The sequence below is a fragment of the Acinonyx jubatus genome, chromosome B1 (assembly GCF_027475565.1).
Source record: "Acinonyx jubatus isolate Ajub_Pintada_27869175 chromosome B1, VMU_Ajub_asm_v1.0, whole genome shotgun sequence".
In the NCBI taxonomy this organism is placed as follows: Eukaryota; Metazoa; Chordata; class Mammalia; order Carnivora; family Felidae; genus Acinonyx; species Acinonyx jubatus.
Window position 1 is genome coordinate 83860726 of NC_069382.1, and position 20746 is coordinate 83881471.

The 20746-nt window shown below is 38.0% G+C and overlaps 1 protein-coding gene and 1 long non-coding RNA gene across 8 annotated transcripts in view; one reads left to right on the plus strand and one right to left on the minus strand.

Annotated features, from left to right (window-relative positions):
- Nucleotides 1-4246: 4246 nt before the first annotated feature.
- Nucleotides 4247-20746, minus strand: part of SCOC (short coiled-coil protein) — a 44377-nt gene continuing 27877 nt past the window's right edge. Inside the window, exons 1-6 of one of the 7 annotated variants that reach the window (XM_053216944.1) lie at nt 14179-14307; nt 12514-12592; nt 10283-10351; nt 8376-8447; nt 7970-8053; nt 4247-5848 (exon numbers count right to left, since the gene is read on the minus strand). In XM_053216944.1, the coding sequence (XP_053072919.1) occupies nt 5706-5848; nt 7970-8053; nt 8376-8397 (249 nt within the window). In that variant the 5' untranslated portion in view covers nt 8398-8447; nt 10283-10351; nt 12514-12592; nt 14179-14307 and the 3' untranslated portion in view covers nt 4247-5705. Of the gene's footprint in view, nt 5849-7969; nt 8054-8375; nt 8448-10282; nt 10352-10424; nt 10531-12513; nt 12593-14118; nt 14308-20746 lie in introns of those variants that run through there. The other 6 variants (XM_053216943.1, XM_053216942.1, XM_053216945.1 and 3 more) reach the window with 6 other exon arrangements.
- The window catches only part of LOC113601427 (uncharacterized), an 87467-nt gene continuing 80522 nt past the window's right edge, over nt 13802-20746 (plus strand). Inside the window, exon 1 of the long non-coding RNA XR_008296109.1 lies at nt 13802-14627. This is a non-coding gene — a long non-coding RNA (uncharacterized LOC113601427). The remainder of the gene's footprint in view (nt 14628-20746) is intronic.

A 20746-nucleotide genomic window follows, 5' to 3' on the forward strand; every position in this document is an offset into this window, starting at 1 on the left:
GCCAATGGGAGAGGAAATGTATTTGAGAATGCATTTGGAGTTTGTCTCTGGAAATATACATGCATGGAAGAGTCATGGTATAGTTTTGGAGAAAGATGGGCAGTAGGATGATTGGGTCTTTTAACCTACCGTAGTATCTTCCCACATAGGTGGTGCTTGTTAACTGAATACATTTTACATTCTCTGTGAAATTTGGGAATATTCTCAAGCTTTAATAACTTAGACTAAACATTTAGTAAGCCATCAATGAATCGCATATAGAATCTAAAACAAGTTAAATACATTATACATTAATTGTAATGTTCTTTATTTGTCACCACCCATCAGCATCCACCTCCATTATAAGGTAAATTAGATCCTAAGGCCAGTATAAAGTTCCTGTTATGGTAAATTTGGGTTTAAACGCCATGAATCTCTATGATTTAAAGAGAAATAAACTATAGTATTGTTTTTCAGATAGAGTAGCTAAGAGTCAGTTAAGTCATTCTTCTGTTTTTTTTTTTTTTTTAATGTTTATTCATTTTTGAGGGAGAGACAGAGTGTGAGTGCAGGAGGGGCAGAGAGAGCGGGAGACACAGAATCTGAAGCAGGCTCCAGACTCTGAGCTGTCAGCACAGAGCCCTACGTGGGGCTCAAATCACAAACCGTGAGATCATGACCTGAGCCAAAGTCGGGTGCTTAACCGACTGAGCCACCCAGGTGCCCCGTCTCTCTTAGGATTCTTAAACAAACTTGAATGTAATGATATTTTCCGTTCTTTCATAATTTGCAAGTGATCTTAAGTAATCTCTTTGTCTTTGCTAGTAATTTTGGTAATTTTAGATTGAAGAAATACCTGCAGACAACCACTAGAGGGTGTTACCTCAAAAGAGAGAAAAACAGTTACTGGGAAAAGTGAAGAAAGGTTTTACTTTCTAAAGAATTAAGATCAATTTTGCTTTGCTTTGGACCGCAAAGTTAATTTTGGATTCTATAATTCAACTCTCATTTATCTTTTGGAAAAAGGACTAGATCAAACGGAAGAGTAATGGACAGGAACAGAAATGTGACACTATAAACACTATAAAATGTTTAGATGATTTTGGTTACTTTTCTGCAAAAATTTTTGTTGCTACACATACAATTCAAAAAAGTCAAAAAAAATCTGTGAAAAGCAAAAGTGTTTTCATGTTTGACACCAAAATTCATTTCGCAACCAAACCTGACCTCCCTGACAGGCTTTTTATAGCATTTATCATGCTTATTAAATTCATATATTTGATACAAAAATGTAAAATGTGTTGGATTACAAGTGCTGCCTAAAACAATATAATACTTTATGAAATCTGAAAAAGTGCAATTTCTGAAACATCTAGTCCCAAGAATTCCAGATAAGGGATTGTGATCTATAGTTAACTTGCTACAAATAAAGTCCAAAGGGAATACAGAGAGGACAAATTCTGGATAGAATATCAGTATTGAGGGAAATCCCACTGGGGGCCACTGAGGAAAAGGGATATGCTCATTTTCCCTGCCAATCATCACTCCACCGGCATTTACACTAGAAGTATTACAGAAACAAGTATCCTGACACTTGTTAAGACAGTGAGGAAGACTGTTCTAGCTACAATAGGTGCCCAAGACTGTCAGAGTAGGGGAGAGATACTTTGCTCAACTCCAAATACAGCCAAGATGGCTGGCAATTTAAAGTCATTGAGCAGAATGCGGGGAGGGTTCATAGATGGAAAACTGCTAAGAGGAGACACCAAGGGTAGGGGAATGCTTGCTTGCTAAACTGACTTAATGCGATTCTTGCTGGAGGCAGACCAAGGTGATCAGATACAGAGGGTGGGGCGGGGGAGGGAATCCTCTCTAAGTTGACTTAGCAGGATTCTTATGAAAACTGGCAATAGGCCAAAGACAGGGCCTATGAGAGGCCCGGTTGAAAAGGTCTGCTTAAAATTTGGTCAAAGAGAGTCTATGTCAGAAGCTAGACACAGTTCCTGTGCACATCTATATTTCTAATACAGAAATTGATAGCCTGAAGTAGGATACTGTTACAAGAAAAACAATGTATAGCATTGATTTACCATTCACATGACAAGCAGGTAGGACTTGTATTTCAGGTAACATTTTTAAAAAATATTTTTATGTTTATTTCAGAAAGAGAGTGCATGCAAGTGGGGGGAGGCAGAGATAGGGAGACAGAGAATCCCAAGCAGGCTCCATGCTGTCAGCACAGAGCCTGACACGGGACTTGAATCCACAAACCCACAAACTGGGAGACCATGAGCTAAGCTGAAATCAAGAGTCGGACGCTTAACCGACCAAGCTACCCAGGCTCCCCTCAGGTAACATTTTGTCACCTACTGAGATGATAGCTCTATGGGTAGCAGTTGGAAAAGTCAGAATGTGCAATGAATTGCCTGGTCCTTGATGCTTTTAGCAAGGCATCACAAGAAAGAATTTACTAGTCTCTAAGCAGAGATGGAATAAACACCAGTATTAGGAACCTCAAAGGATTAGAAGAGCCAAGTGCCTCTGTACCCTGAATAACAAAAAAGGATTGTTTTATTTCTGAGGTGTGGGAGGTGGGGGTGGCAAGCCCAGCAAGACCTCCCCGCCACTTGGTTAAGCCACACAAAGGGATCCAGGCCTGCAGTGATAATCTGGGTGTAGCATTCCCAGAGCAGTCTTATTTTCAGTTGGTCTCAAGGTAGCCTCCATTAAAGAGAGGCAGGGTCCTGTGATGAAAAATACTTTGAGAATTTGGTCTAGAAAAGTGCTTGATTGTGGTTCCTAACAGGTGGAACTAGAACTGTATAGACCAAAAAGCTACATTTTTGTGGGAATTTTACTGCCAAAGAAATGTGAGCGTGGCCTTAAAACAATGGGCACCAAGCTCATGCCAGCAGGAAGTGGACTGTTTTCATGTCTCCCATAAAGGGCACACTCCTAGCCCCTACTTAGAGCCCTGGAGGGAAATGGATAAGGAATAATTTTCCAGACTGGAAGCCATTGAGGGTAATAAACAAGGGACTCCCTTGCCAGAGAGCAGAATCAGGATCTGATCAAGGAACTTCCTTCTCCACCATCAGAGACAGACTCTTCTCAGGGTCTCCCAGGAATATCCCACAGTTGGTTTGAATCAATACATTTCCCTTTATTCCTCTTTCCAAGTTGAGTTTTTATTTGGGTTTTCTGACCTCACCACACCATTATAAATGGGAAGAAGTGAGGGTGAGAGCAAATAATTTGCCCATCAGTTTAGAAGTCGTCACACTATTTAGAAGCCACATCTAAAACTGATGGACCTTAATAGAGATCCTGGATTTTGAGCTGAATCAGTAACTGGTGAGGACGGGTTGAGTATGTTCTTTGTGCAGGAAGAAGGTTGTGCACAGAGACTTAATAGCAAGAGAAAAGGGCTATGGCTGTGGCTGCGAGTTGCTACCAAAATCCTCTATGTGCTTCCATGGTAAGAAAGTTGTAGCTGGAATATGGCTTCCAGCCAAAGACTACATTTCTCAGCTTCTCCATCTAGATGTAATGAAGTCTCCATGCCATTGGAATGTGAGAAAACCTATGTGCCAACAGGCCCAACACTTAAAACCATGCAAATGTGTCCCATGAAGCCATGTTTGAAAATGGCAGAGCTATCCTCCCCATTCAAGCCCCCGAGTCATTATGTGGAACAAAGTCCACTAGCTTGCAATGCTTACCTCACAACCGTTAGTTGGGAGAAAAACTTCTATATTATCAATGCATTCTTGCTACAGGAGCTTAGCCTAACCTAAACATTACAACCACCTTTTCCCTGACAATCTTGGATCTTCCTCTGAATTCTTTGCTTTTATTTTAAAAATTCATGTACAGGGACACCTGGGTGGGCTCATTTGGTTAAGCATCCAACTTCGGCTCAGGTCATGATCTTGTGGTTTGTGAGTCTGAGCCCGCGTCTGGCTCTGTGCTGAGAGCTCAGAGCCTGGAGCCTGCTTCAGATTCTGTTGTCTCCCTCTCTCTCTGCCCCTCCGCTGCTCATGCTCTGTGTCTCTCTCTCTCAAATATAAACATTAAAAAAATGTTTTTAAAAATAAAAATCAATGTATAATATCCTCTAACATTTGTTTTAATAAAAATATTCCCCTAAACATGAAGTAACTGGTACTTAAATAAGATATGCAACTTATCCTGTAGCTTTGAACAACCCTGGATACAACACTATGTCATTATACACACCACAGTTACTATATTAACACACACACAATCTCTGAAACAGGTTTTTATTAAACAGTAAAGCAAAACTGGAACACAAGTTTAAATGTTTGTAAATTAGGTCACAAAAGGGATGCAAAATGTTTGCAGTATAACTATTATATTCATACAGCTAAAGTCATTCATCGAATCTTACACCAATACAAACTTTAAGATTATTCCATGATTAAAAGTAGCCCAAGTCTAATAACCAAAACTATATTAGCGGATCTCTCTTCCTATTTAACATTTTAACATTACTTCTGATATTAATTTTCTTACCAAATGGAATCTACAAACTAAATTTCTTGAAACTGTCAAAGAGTGACTAAAACTCTGCAAACCAAGTAGTTAGGTTTACAGAAAATTCTGGGGAAGTAGTGAGATTAAAATACTGAGAAAATATCACTTAGTATACATGTAAAACTCCTCCATTTTGTTCATGATTCTGACACTAATACACTCTCAAGGGATTTTGCAAAAGTTGATCTGCTGGGTACCACAAAGAAACCTTGAGACTAAACTCTTTGTAACTGTTCTCTTCTAGGTGTGGTTGACCTAAGGTTAGTCACATTTAATCTACTTTCATATTCATATATTCCCCAAAAGATATCGTCTGTGCCACAGATCACACGAATCTGGAGTGAAAACATTTGGAGCTGGTTACTACTGTTTGCCCAGTACCTTTCCCATCCCATTTCTGTTCTATTTCAAACATATAACCGGAGCTCATCTTTTCAGATACCAAGTGCATTAGCTGTGCAAAAGGAAGTTTTTAACAACAGACCTTCCCAATTTGATAACTCAGTTGCAAAGAAAAGTCTTCATATTTATGGCCTCTGTTTTCAATCAATTAAAGACAAACCAACAATCCTATTTTATTACTAACTATGACAAGCCCTAACTGAGAAAGTGTCTTATTTTGGTTAAGTTTCAACAATTCAAGCTCAGGTTACTCTCACAGATGATTAACTAGTAAAATTACTTTTACAAATGTGAAACCAATTTTTTCCTTAGGGGAAGGGAAATGGGAAGGAAGAAGCAAATGGAGAAGAGGCACAACATGGTAGACAGGGTACATAAAGCTGTGCGTTCAGTACATGATTTTGGTCACTTTTCACAACACGGTGGTTATTTTCTTGTATCTCTTAATATGCCTACAATAAAAGACAGTGCTAAACCTATAAATCAAAGCAAATTTGATAGAACATTCATTTTCAAGTTTCATAAATATATGCATTTCTAATTATAAAGTCTCTACAATACATTAGCACATTTTCATAGACTAACATATTATACACAAGCTCATGGACGTCTTCTGTTATGGTCTTAATTTTGCCTAGATCTGATATTATCTTCATAAATATTCAATTAAGCCACAAACAAAAGTACTATAACTTTTTGAACCTATCCAAGTTTTAAAGAAAAAAAGATCAGCAGCAATTCCATAAAACAGAAGGGATGTCAATCCCTTACTTTCTTTTGCTTTTTGTGTCAGTTGTTTGAAAAACACTAGAAGCTGACATGAGGTTTTCTATATATTGTCCAAGAACTTGGTTTTCTGATTTTAGCTTCAGATTTTCTTCCTTAACTGCATCTACTCTTGCGGAGAGGTCTATATTAAAAATAAAAAAGCCCATTATCAATAAAATAATGGCAATGACTCCATATCATAAAAGACTTAAGATTCATTCTTAAAAGAGATAACATGATCTTTAAATTTTCTGTTTTTAAATTCACGTAACTTTAGAATTCAGGTGAACAAAGTAAACTGAGTGCCGGTCAATAGCTAAAATTCTTAAAAAGTGATTTCACATTAGACTAAATGTTATTCTTGGTAAACAGCATTTATGTTGAGTGGTTATTTCTTTAAATGGTTATTTCTAAAAAATACAGACTCAGTTTTTCACCAAAATGTGAATTTTGGTTCATGCCTTAACATAAAAACTAACATGTTTGCTAGAAACGCTTCAGAAAATGTGGTAGGCAAATACAACTTGCTTTATACACGGACTATAGAAAGTCAGTTTCCGGGGCGCCTGGGTGGCTCAGTCGGCTAAGCGTCCGACTTCAGCTCAGGTCATGATCTCACGGTCTGTGAGTTCAAGCCCCGCGTCGGGCTCTGTGCTTACCGCTCAGAGCCTGGAGCCTGTTTCAGATTCTGTGTCTCCCTCTCTCTCTGACCCTCCCCCGTTCATGCTCTGTCTCTCTCTCTCTCAAAAATAAATAAACGTTAAAAAAAATTAAAAAAAAAAAAAAAAGAAAGTCAGTTTCCAAGCATGAAATATTTTGCATTTTTACCTTAGTAAGAAATTCAAAAGACACAGTTCCTAATGATCAAATAAAACATCACCTCCATTCATTCACTTAACAACTAAGTATTGGGTGCCCTCTAAGAGTCAGGCACTGTTCTAGAGGCAACAGTAACAAAAGCCCTTGCCTTCCCAGAGCTTACATTCTAATATGCCTGTGAACACATGTGCATTTAGGGGGTCCCAAGTAAAAGGAAAAAAAAGAAGGGTAAGAGTGGTAGGAAGCAAAAGGGAAGTTGCCCTTTGAAATTTTTTTTAATGTTTATTTAATTTTGAGAGAGACAGAGCGTGAGCAGGGGAGGGGCAGAGAGAGGGAGACACAGAATCCGAAGCAGGCTCCAGGTTCTGAGCTGTCAGCCCAGAGCCCGACTCAGGGCCCGAACTCACAGACCGTGAGATCATGACCTGAGCTGAAATTGGATGCTCAAATGACTGAGCCACCCAGGAGCCCCTGAGGTTGCCCTTTATATAGTATAGATAGCTATTTTGATAAAGGGAATTTGACCAGAGACCTAAAGGAAGGAAATGAGCCATACAGAACTCAAACACCTAAGGGAAAGATTCAAGCCCCTAAGTAGAAGCATGCTGAAAGGACAGCAAGGAGGCCAGTGTCTGAGGCAAAATGTACGAGGCAGACAGTGTGACATGACTGACTCTGAAAGGTAAAAAGGAACAGAGCCCGAGAGTAACCTGGCTTTTATTAACTGTGAAATAGGAAGCCAGTGAAATGGCATGATCTGCTCACCCTGCTGTTACAAAAGAAAAAAAAACCCACAACCTCTTAATTTCACTAAAAACCGAGATGTTTCAGGACACCCGGGTGGCTCGGTTGGTTGAACATCCAACTTTGGCTCAAGTCACAATCTCAGGGGTTTGTGAGTTTGAGCCCCACATTGGGCATGCTGCTGTCAGTGCAGAGCCTGCTTCAGATCCCCTGTCCCCCTCTCTGGTTCTCCCCTGCTCACTCTCGCACTCCCTCTCAAAAATAAATAAACATTAAAAAAAACAAGATGTTTCACTGGTAGTATTAATTTTATGCAAGACATTTAGAAAATGAAAACAAACCTCAGATCAATTTACTTTTAATCTCTGAAGCTAAAACACTTTTTATTTTAATATAAGCTTTATTAAAGTGGACTTAGTAATAACACAATGCTTAAAAGGGGGCTCTCATGTAATACACAGCATTACCTTAAACCCAGAGGGATGCATAAGAACACTATTTGACTTTCTCATTGAAGCACACCTCTTCTTTAAAATCACCAGCCAAAGATGCAGGCAGGAGGGGGAAAACATTATCGAAATGGACTTTGAAGTTTATACTTTCAAAAACTGGGGGCACGGTAACAAAATTTAGCAACATAAATGCTTACAATTTCAACTAAGTGGATGTTATTCAAGAAAACTACAAAATAGAGGCTCACCTTCAAGTGTGTGTTGAAGTTCCAACACTTGATTAATAAGTCGCGTTTTTTCCTCCAGTTCCACCTGATTTTCAGCATCAACTGCTGTAATACAAGGGTTTGCATTTACTATTAATTAACGTTAGGTACCATTTGTGTAGTGCAGCACTTAAAGTCATACAAAATGTTTCATCTTTGTTATCTTACTTGCCTTACACAAGAACCCTGTAAAGGAAAAAGTTATATGCCCACATGGCAGATATGTTTTGCCAACATCAATTCTTTCTAGAACTAGACAGTATATAAGTCAGTAAATTAGCCAAATCCAACCCCTCTAAATATTGCTTCTCTGTTCTTTCTGTTGCTGTATTAAGCCAAAAGCATCCACAAAACCAGGAACATACAAAAAGGAAAATAAAGAACATACCATCCATGTCAGCATTCATCATCTCGGGTAACAAACTTTTGGGCCTTGGATACAAAATCCTTGATGAATCGTCTGCAATAAGAAAAAGAAACAGACACATATAGCAGTAACATACCATTGTACATTTATCAGATTTTTTTAAAGGAGATAATGATCAATAGTAGCAAAGTTATGGAAGAACAAATACAAAATATTAGACACAAATTTTAAATATGTATCTTCTTAGAAAGCAGTATGGTAATAAATTACACTCATAAAAACATTTAAATATTTTCTACTAAGCAACTTTGCTCTTGGAAATTTAGCCTAAGGAAAATTACAAAGAAGGAAAAATTATATAAAATCTTCACTTCAACCTTATTTACAACCCACCAAATTGGAAACAACATAAACTGTCCATTCAGTCTGTAATTACTGTAGTTTCTAATTGAGTGGGTACTAAAAATAATTAGGATGACTATAATAACATAGAAGAATGTTTATAAAATGGTGTATTCATTGATGTAAATCATGTAAAATATACATAAATACAAATAAAGAGAACAGCAAAATGAAGAAAGCTCTTCTATTAAGGATGATAGTAGGGATGAAAACAAATGTGTTTAAAAATATTTTTCATCATTAAAGTGTTATTTTATATATACTGTTTAAAACTTTTTATTGATAACATTCAAGAGAAAAATACTAGTTATCTGAAACATTAATGTGGGATAAATGAAAATATCAACCTGTTACATCCTAGTTATAGTTAAAACAAAATTAGGATGTGAATAAGTAAAACATTAACATTTTATTGTTCCTATAAAAGGTTTCAAAATATTAAAGCATAAAATTCTTATGAAATACGTTGTGTTCTATAGCTAACATTCATTTCATATTCGGTGTGTTCAAGAGTTATTAAATAAACCAGAATATTACTGGTCACCAATCTAACCTACTCACTGAAGCAATTTAGACCTGTCAATATTGTTACTCTTTCAACAAATTATTTATGGAGCACCTCTTATACCCAAAGCATTGTTATGCTTCCATATACTAAACAGTGGAACCCAGACCTACTCAACAAGGATGTCGACATTCTAGAACTAGAATCACATTAAAGAGTTTTCAGATACTGGCACGAATGTGAAGATAAAATGCTCAGTGTACGTACATATGAACTATCTCTGAAATAAGACATCACGTATTATTCTAAAAAAGAAAGACATTAAACCTCCTACACATAGCATTATTAAAGAATTAACTAGCTACAAATGATGTAAAATTGATTTCATGCTTAATAAATCTACTCCCAAGTCTTCTGAGATCTTTCTACTTCTCTAGAATTAGTTACTCTCCCCTTCGTATCTTATTCACATGGTTTTAATTCTCAGGTTCTGTGTACTTCAGAGAAAGTTGACACATATATTTGTGATATATGTACGTGTTATATACATATTACATGTGCATTATATATATACATACATACGTAGTATATGTACATATGTAATATACATATAAAATATCTCTGAAGTGCAAGGAACCTGAGAATATGTATGTAATTAAATATATATTAATAATATATACACATAATATGTTAATATGTAATATGTATCGGTATATCTACATAAATCCAAGTAGACTAATTACTAAAAATCTTTTTAAAAATTATTTATTTATTTATTTTAAAGTTTCATTTATTTTGAGAGACAGTGTGCATGCATGTGTGAGTGGGGGAGGGGCAGAGAGAGAGAGAGAGAGAGAGAGAGAGAGAATATCTCGGGCCCTGCCCCATCAGCATGGAGCCAGATGCAGGGCTCAAACTCAGAAACCAGGAGATCATGACCTGAGCGGAAATCAAGAGTTCCACACTCAGCTGACTGAGCCACCCAGGCGCCCCCAAAAATTCTTTAAATTATTCAACTTACTATAATATGCGAAGCCCACACTTCAAAAATTATCCCTCTCCATTCAATCACCAACGTATCTCTTTACAACTGAAGAGGAAGAGTGTTAACAGTGAAAACTTTATTTGACACTTGCAATTTTCCTACTATTTCAACCACTGACCTGGCTAACACAGGTCTGGGAGGGATGACATAGGCCACAGCCAAAAGCAAAAGTGATCTTGAGAGTACTCAGCCAACAATAGCCTGCAGCTTGGCTATTTCCCCTGCTAAGTAATATACAAAAAGTACTTCAAATTTCTAATATTTGCTTTTAAAAATACAGCTAAAACAAAATTTTCATGACAAATGAGAAGCGTTGTAAGATACATAAGCCAAGCAACAGATAATCATGCGATCAATACAAATGACTTTGATATCAGATTTCGTATAGGGATATGGTATATTTTTCTTGCTTATGTTTCAATCTAACACGAAAAGTAAAAAGTCTACAAAAGGAAACTGTTCCAAATTGATCAATGTAATCATGAAGCCAGTTTCTGAAATTTTGGCCACATGTAAACCAAACAATAGAAAATCTTTCTATGGTTTATCAACAGTTCGACTTCATCTGAAAAAATGAAGGAAAAAAAGGCAGAAAAATGGGGTGGAGGGGGATTAGAGGAAAAATGAAGCTTAGAAACACACACTGAAGACTGGGGTGGAGTCAATGCCACAGAAGCCAGGCAGGCACAAGGACAGTGCTATGGGATCCACAACACAACCTGAGAGAACACCATTCTTATCATAGTCCATGTAAGACTGCACTTGAGTCTAGCACAGTGCAAAATCTGCCCTACTGTATGTGGCAGCCTTGTACAAAAGGGTATTCATGATTCTTTAATAAAAGAGACAGGAGTATTGCCAGCTGCCTCTGCACAACAACAAAAAAGACAAATAACAATTTTCTCTTATTATGATATGATTAAATAGCCTGGCCTCAAAATGAGTAACAAACTGATTTATTTTATATATAAGATCAGAAGGTTCATTGAGCTCTTTGTATCAAAGCAATTTAGCCACAGATTTTTTCTTTCAAAATAAGATCAATCTTCAAACTTCATGATGTCTACATTAGCACATTAGACTGAGTTTTTCAACTATAAAATGTTTTTTAATCTATAGTTGTTATCATATCAATCCAATTTCATGTGAAATGCACTTTTTAGAGTTCACTGTCAATTCTTCTGTTCCTATACATAAATGCAAATCTGATGTGAAAAGAAAATCCAGACCAAAGTATCTCAAGTGTGAGGACACTGAAATGAATGTGGGGTGCTAAGGCTGATCTGTTTTTCCTAAGGCTGCCTTAGTTCCAAAATGATTACGGTTCTGAGATTTGTCAACTCTGACTCAAGCCTAGATTGGATCTCAGAAGTGTTTCTCAAAAATTGCAGTAAATTTTCCAAGGGATGCAAGTGCTGATGCATAGGGGCACTTGTACCCCAATGTTTATAGCAGCACGCTCAACGATAGCCAAATTATGGAAAGAGACTAAATGTCCATCAGCTGATGAATGGATAAAGAAATTGTGGTTTATATACACAATGGAATACTACCTGGCAATAAGAAAGAATGAAATATGGCCTTTTGTAGCAACGCGGATGGAACTGGAGAGTGTTATGCTAAGTGAAATAAGTCATACAGAGAAAGACAGATACCATATGTTTTCACTCTTACGTGGATCCTGAGAAACTTAACAGAAGACCATGTGGGATAGGAAGGAAAAAAAAAAGTTAGAGAGGAAGAGAGCCAAAACATAAGAGACTCTTAAAAACTGAGAATAAACTGAGGGTTGATGGGGGGTGGGAGGGAGGAGAGGGTGGGTGATGGGCATTGAGGAGGGCACCTTACGGGATGTGTACTGGGTGTTGTATGGAAACCAATCTGACAATAAATTTCATATTAAAACCAAAACAAAACAAAACAAATTGCAGTAAATTTTGATGCCTATCTTCATCTAGCTTTGGTCAGTGGAAGAGAACCTAGAACTATTTTGATAATTTAAGTCCTGGATGTAAAAGGTATGGAGAGAACAAGGGTCAGGAAGTGTGACAAACATTAGGACGGACCCATCTTCCATGCCCACACACTTGTGACCAAAGACTACTGTTTTACCAATGTAGACCTCTACCTTCTTTTATAGTACCCTGAATAGTACCACTGTTAAGAGGCAGTGTAGCACAGTGATTAAGAACATAAATTTTTATTACCTGTATTTAAATCCTAGCTCTGCTATTTATAAGCTCTGGAACCTCGAGCAAGGTTATACCTCAGCCTCAGTTTCCTCATCTGTAAAATGAGGATAAGAGTATATACCTCATAGTTTTGTTGTCAAGAATTTAATGAGTTCATATATATAACGTGCTTGCAATGGTACCTTGTACAAAGAAGGTATTGAATAATATTAGCTGTTATCTTCTCTCCCTTTTGACTCTAATTCAGGCCACAAAAAGAAATTTTGGAAAAATCATCTGGTCTAGCTGCCTCATTTCACCAATAAACAAACCAAGGCCAAAAGTAATAATGGCTTACCCAACATCACAAAATCACAGAAGTAGTTACTGCCAGAGCCAGGAGTACCCAGGCTAGTTTTTTCCACCATACCATTCCAGGTATGCTCACATCTGAGACCTAAGATTTTGAGAGTTAAGACTGACATGCAACCAACTTTTCTGCATCTAAAACTGACTGTGCGTTAATCAACTAAATGCTTTACATATATTATTAGTTCATGTTCATCAAATCAACAGGGCATCGTAATTTATGTTTGTGGATGCTATATCTCAGAAAGGCTATGTATCTGCCTTAGACTTCACAGCCAATGTTTGTACCAAGAATTTGAAGGCAGGTCTAACTATAAAGTTCCTGCTTTTCCACTATATAATGGCAAAAAACTTTAATAACAGCCCTAATCTCAGTTTTCCAAATATTTTGCAATCTTTGATGTTAAATCCCTTTGATATTTTACTAAGCAACTGAAGATAAATTTCATTCCCTTCAAGCTGTATCAACTTTCAACATGAGTTTATCTGTTCAGGCTCCTTCAAGTTCTGAATTGTTCTGTTAGATAAATGCAGTTTGAGATTCTACAAGATTAAGGAATTGATTTGATTGGTCTAATGAGAACAGGAACGGAAGCTAGAGTCCCAGAGAATGACTAGCTACCGTGAATTTAATCAATTGAGTACGGCAACAATATATAGGCACAGCTTTGGATCTTCAGGTACCGACTTACGGTGTCGGCAGCACAGCATTTTAACATTGTTACGTCATAGTAGTGGTCTCGCTATATTGTATAACAAAAGTCCTGCCTTTCAGAAATGTATCTTCTCTCTCCTTTTCAATCCTAACTCCCCAAAACTTGCTCAGCAGGACCCTAAAGCCCAAGTAGAAACTAACCCGGGAGCTGCTTTCAGCCCCTGGAAAGCCGTCGCCAAGCCCTTATTTGTCGCTCACTCGCCACCCTCCCCGCCTTGGCATCCTCTCCCCACAACTAGTCCAGGCGTGCCAGGTCCCATTCCACCCAAACGCCCCTCCGCCGTCCCAATCAGGGCGGGAGGCTGGACAACGGCCTTCGACTCAGAAGAGACGGTGAGAAGGCGGCAGAACGTCCGCCTCAGAGATGAAAGCAGCCCCTCCCCAAAGGAACCTCTAGGCTCAATAATGAGAAGATGAGACGGAGGTTGCGCAGGGGTTCTGCAGACAGCCAGGCCTCCTCCGCCCACCAAATGCCCAGGCCCGAGGCCGCTCTTCCCGGGCCCCTGGGGCGCCGGATCGCGTCCAGTCTACCCCGCCCTCCAGGCCCTTGGCTGTACCGTGGCCGCAAACTCCAATAGCTCGGGGCCAGGCCCTCCGCCGCCCAAGACTGTCCTCACCTGCCGTTGGAGGCGCTGGGAGTGGGAGGGATAGGGAGGACGCCTCAGGCCCCAACACTTTCGCCAACCGGTACCGGCAGCTCCGCCCTCTGCGCCCACAGAGCGTGCGCGGAAACGGGAGTCCCGCCCTGTCCCGCCCCGTCCTGCCCCGTCTCCCACCAATCCCCACTCAAGAAGGCACGCCTGCGCATTAGCTGTACGACGCCCCAATCGTCCTTTGTCGAAGCCCAGGGATCCACCTTTTGCCATAACAAAAGGACGTTGGCATCCAATCAGGATTGAGGCTGATGTGGGCGGGTCCAGGAAAAACAACAGCCAATGGCAGTACAGAGGCGAAGTTAGGCGTGAGAAAGCCAGTCCCAGGAAAGCAGCCCTTCAGTCTCAGCAGGAGCCTGAAAATTGGGGTCAGAAATACGGTGTGGAAAATTCTGACAGCTGTCAGGAAGGAGGTTGGTAAAACCAAATGCCAGGGGAGAGAGAAATCATTCAGAGTTAAGAAAAGGGTATTTGTGGGCGTGAAAGATAGATAAAGCCAGTATAATACTGTAGTACCTCAATTCAAAAAGCAAACTTTTCCATATTTTTAAATTTCCCAAATACCCCTAGTGGATTGTTCCTTTCCACCTCCTTTCCAAACGATTATTAAATCCATAGTGCACCTGACCATTTAATAATATTTTAGAATTGAGAAAATACTTTAACAGTACTTTGATATATAGAACTTTCGCTCACCTTCTCTCATTTTGATTGTCACAGCAACCCACAGAAAGAAACTGAAGCTTAAGAATAAATAAATGTCTTGTTCAAGGTCATACATTCAGTGTGAAATGCTGTGGCCAGGCTTTGGGATGTAATGTAATCTGGCTTGATAGCATTCATTGATATCTAGCACTTGACACAAAGCAGCATCCTGCTTGTGTTTAATATTTGTTGAGTACAGGGTAGTAATACCATATTGTTTTGGCTCTGGCACATTCTCCTGAGTTGTAGAGGTGAGCCTATGTCTGCCTGTTTCTTGATTTTTCACTTAGGGTTCAGTTTGCTGACATACCGCCTTAATCCTTTTAAGAATATATATATATATATATATATATATATATATATATATATATATACATACATACATATACATATGTATATATATACACATATATGTGTGTATACATGTGTATATATACACACACATATATGTACACACACATATACATATGTATATACACACACATATATGTATACACACATACATATACATGTGTACATATATACACACACATATGTGTGTATATATGTACACATGTATATGTATATATACACATATATAGGTATATACGTATATATACGTATATACCTATATATATGTATATATATCTAAAAATCTTCCATTCAGTATTTGAGAACTGTATATTTGGCTGGAACTATGTGACATAATTTGAGAAAATATACTAGAATGCAACACAGGAGCTAAATAAATGGAAAATAAGAAAGATCCAGTGTATATCCAGTAGGAGTGTCAAAAAGAGAAATTACAGACAATGGGTGTGAGCAGTAATCAAAGAATAATAACTAAGAATTTTACAGGACTGTGGAATGTTTGAATGCTCAGATTCAAGAAGCACTTAATTCTTGAACAGGTTTAAAATAAAGAATTTCATACCTGGACACATCCTGATGAAACTGCCGAACACCAAAGACTAAGAAGTATTAAAAGAAACTTTGTTGTTGTTAGAGCATAAAATATACATGCTGTTTATAGTATAAAATACAAATAACAAAAAAAGTACCATCTTATTTTATTTTTGATTTGTTTTTGAGAAAGAGAGCATGGTGCATGAGCAGGGGGAGAGGGGCAGAGGGAGAGAGAGAGAATCCCAAGCAGGCTCTACACTCAGCACAGAGCCCCGTCAGACTCCAGCCCCCAATCCTGACCTGAAATCAAGAGTCAGATGCTCAACTGGCTGAGTTACCCAGGCGCCCCTCATCTTAACTATTTGAAATTGTACAGTTCAATAGTGTTAATTATACTCACATTGCCATGCAACCAGTCTCCAGAACACTTTTCATCTTGCAAAGCTGAAACTTTATACCCATTAAAAAGCAACTCCTCATTTATCTCTCCCTCCAGCACCTGGCAACTGCCATTCTTTCTGTCTCTATGAATATGACTACTGTAGGTACTTCATGTATGTGAAATCTCTTTCAGTATTTATTTTTTTGTGACCGACTTTTACTAATCATAACATCCTCAAGGGCCATCCATATTGTGGCATGTGTCAGAATTTCCTTCCTTTTGAAAACAGAATAACATTACATTTATGTATAGAGCACATTTTGTTTTTCTATACATCTGTCAATGGATACTTGGGTTGCTTCCAACTTTGAGCTATTGTGAATGCTACTATGACAATGATGTGTGCAAATATCTCTTTGAGACCCTGCCTTCAATTCTTTTGGGTGTATATCCAGAAGTAGAATTACTGGATCATATGCTAATTCTATTTTATAAGCAACATTTTTAAATGTGGTAATGAGGGGCACCTTGGTGGCTCAGTTAGTTAGGCATCCGACTTTGGCTCAGGTCATGATCTCACGGCTCTTGAGTTTGAGCCCCATGTCAGGCTCTGTGCTGACAGTTCAGAGCCTGGAGCCTGCTTTGGATTCTGTGTCTCCCTCTCTCTCTCTGACCCTCCCCTGCTCATGCTCTGTCTCTCAATAATGAGTAAATGTTAAAAAAAAATTAAAAAAGAATATGAAAAATCCTAATAGTGCTATAAACTAGCACTGAAGCAAAAACTTGGAGGACTGAAATAAGAAACCAACCCACAGTGCAGCTGAAGAGTTCATCACTCCCCTCTCTGTAATTTGTAAAATAAATACACATATACAGAAAACTAGGGGCGCCTGGGTGGTTCAGTTGGTTAAGCATCCAACTTGGGCTCAGGTCATGATCTCACGGTTTGTGAGTTCGAGCCCCGTGTAGGGCTCTGTACTGACAGCTCAGAGCCTGGAGCCTGCTTCAGATTCTGTGTCTTCCTCTCTCTCTGCCCCTCCCCTGCTCACACACTCCCTCTCTCTCTCAAAAATAAAACATTAAAATTTTTTTAAGTATATAAAAAAAGAAAACTAGTAAAGAACTCAAGTCCCAAGCTTGGCTTGCACATTAGAATCACCTGGGAATCTCTTAAGAATTCTAAAGAACAGGCTACACCCCCTACTTCTTAAGTCATAATCTCAAGGGTTCAGATACAGGCATTGATATTTTGGGAAGATACAAAGGTGATTTCAGCAGAGTGCGGGAAAATTTGGGAACTATTGTTATAGAAGACCTTAAAAAGCCTATCAACCAATTTCACCTAGTTGGCACTTATAAAAAATTCCACCTAATAACTAGAACATAACTTCTTTTCAAATGTACATGGAGTATTCAAGAAAATGGATCATATTCTCTATCATGAAACAAACCTCAACACATTTAAAATGATTGAAATTAAAAAAAATAAATAAGATCATTGAAATCATATAAAATATTTTCTCTTCTGACAAAAGAATTAAACTAGAAATCAATAACAAAGATATTTGTGAAAAATTTAGAAATTAAGTAAGTATATAAATTCTACACAAACTCTTCCAGACAATAAAATAAGAAAGAACACTTTCCAATTTATTGTATAAGAACAGTGTTACCCTGATTCCAAAACTAGACAAAAACACTAAAAGACATAAAACTGAACATAGACACAAAAGTCCTTTGCAAGTTTTTAGGAGATCGAATCCAACAATTGCTCCTAGACAGAGGGTCTGAACAGTTGTGATTCCTGACCCCAGAACTTTCACTTTTCTCACAGATTATGGTCTAAAGCTGATCCTAAAATTCATATGGAAAAACAAAAGATACAGAATAACAATGTTGTAATAGAACCATAAAGTTAGAGGACTTATACTACCTTATTTCAAGTCTTATTATAAAGTTAAAGCAATAAAATAAATGGAGTATTGTTATAGACACACAGGTAAATGAAATAGAATAGAATCTAGGAATAAACCCATGCATAATATGGTCAATTGATTTTCACAATGGTACCTTTCATAAAAAAGGATAGATTTTTTTCCATAAATGGTGCTGGAACAACTGAATATCAGTTGAAGGGAAAAAAATGAACCTCGATCCCTACCTTATAGCATACAGAGAACTGTTAATTCTGAATGGATCATAAATTACAACATAAAAGCTTAAACTGTAAATCTTCTAGAAGAGGTCAAAGAAAAAAGTCTTCATCCCTTTGGTGTTGGCAGAATTTTTTGTGAAAGGTTACACACACACCCATAAAAGAACAAAATGATTAATTGAACGTTATAAATATTAATAATTTTTGCTCTTCTTTTTAATGTTTATTTTTGAAGAAGAGAGAGACAGAGCATGAGTGGGGGAGGGGCAGAGAGAGAGAGGGAGACACAGAATCTGCAAAGCAGGCTCCAGGCTCTGAGCTGTCAGTACAGAGCCCCATGTGGGGCTCGAACTCACCAACTGTGAGATAATGACCTGAGCCCAATTTGGATGCTTAACCAACCTATCCACCCAGGTGACCCTGCTCTTTGAAAGACACCATTTTGAAAATGAAGACAATGTATAGACTGGGAAAAAATCATAATACGTGATCTAACAAAGGACTTGAACTCAGAATTTCTAAGAACTCTTTCAGTCAATAATGGAAAAACATCCCAGTAAAATAATGGAATAAAGCTTGTCAGCAATAGAAAGTAACAAACTACCAATATGGATGAATCTGAAGTGTATTATGCTGAGTGAAAACAGCCAGATAGCAAATGTGCAAACTGTATGATTTTATTAATATAAAGCTCTAGAGCAGACAAAACTTATTTATTATAATAGTTGGATTAGTGGTTGCCTGGGGTTGAGGACAGATAAGAGTTGACCACAGAGGGGCCTGAGAGAACTTTCTGTTGTAGTGGAAACGTTCTATATATTTTTATTGGAGTGGTGGTTACATGTGTATATGACTGTCAAAAGTCATCTTCTGTAACTTAAATTGTTTGTATTTGATTATATATTATTTTTTCCCACTGAAATTGATTTTAAAAATTTATTTATTTATTTATTTATTTTTGAGAGAGAGACAGAGACAGAGACAGAGCATGAGTCGGGGGAGAGGTCAAAGTCGGCTGCTTAACTGACTAAGCCACCCAGGTGCCCCTGCAACTGATTTTTTTTAATGTTTATTTCTTTTGCAAGAGAAAGAGAGAGAGTGGGGGCAGGGCAGAGAGTGAGAGCGAGAGAATCCCAAGCAGGCTCCTTGCCACCAGCGCAGAGCCCAGCATGGGCCTCAATCCCATGAACCGTGAGATCAGGACCTGAGCCAAGATCAAGAGTCGGACGCTCAACCAACTGAACCACCCAGGAGCCCTGAGAGTGATTTTTTTTTTTTAAATGAGAAGACTATCCAGGATTTCTTTAGGGTTTGAAGTATGCTAGATATGCTACATGTGTTATTTTACTCAGTTCTCAAACAATCCAATGATGTAGGTATTATCCATCCCATTTTGGAGATGAAATTAAGGCTTAAAGTGTCCAATATCATACAGCTAGTAATAGGTGAATTCAAACTTCTCTTTTTATCTGTAAAGTAAGTATCATAAAACCAACTTTATTGGACTATTATCAGGATCATTAGAATTAAGTAAAAATAAAGCACTGCATAGACTTTCCAATTTGAAATGACTTTGAAACCACAGCCCAAAGAAGGTGTGGGTTGGAACTTGCTGCCTCAACCTAACCAACTCAAATTCCCACTAAAACAAAACTATTAACGTTTTCCATAGGATTTAAACCAGACCCAGGGTCTCATGATCTAATAGTCAAAATGTCCAGGATCCAATCCACAATTATTCAGCTTATGAAGAACTATGAAATCTCAATTCACATGGGCATAACAGTCAACAGATACCAACACTAAGATGACACAAATGTTGAAAATATCCAGAAAAGATCTTAGGCAGCTATTAAAAAGTATGTGAACAAGCAATCATGAAAAATCCTGAAACAGAGGTTACAATTGAGAGTATAAGTAACATAATAAAAGCTATGAATACGAACCAAATGGAAACTTTATAACTGAAACATAAAATAACTAAAATGTGAAACTGAAGAATCAGTGGTATGATGGAGGTGAAAGAGGAAAGAGTGAACTTGAGGAAACCTCAGTAGAAATGGTGCAATTTGAACTAATGGGGAAAAAATGAAGGGAAAAACAAACCAGTCAGCCTCAGGAATGAAAGACAACAAAAGAGATACCATTTTGTGTCATCAGAGTCCCAGAAGGAAAGGAAGGAGAGTCTGGTTCTAAAAAATACTTGAAGAAATAATGGTTTTCCAAGCTTCGCAAAGACAATTTCATAAGGGGAGGGTGTGGTTAGGAAAATAATGTCTCAAAGGCCCTGGGGGTTGGGATACAATGAGAACGACCTCTGAGAAACACTAATCTAGAGCACCAATACCACTAAATTGCAAAGAGAACGCACCAAACGACATTTATTTCCTGATGGAAGAAGAATG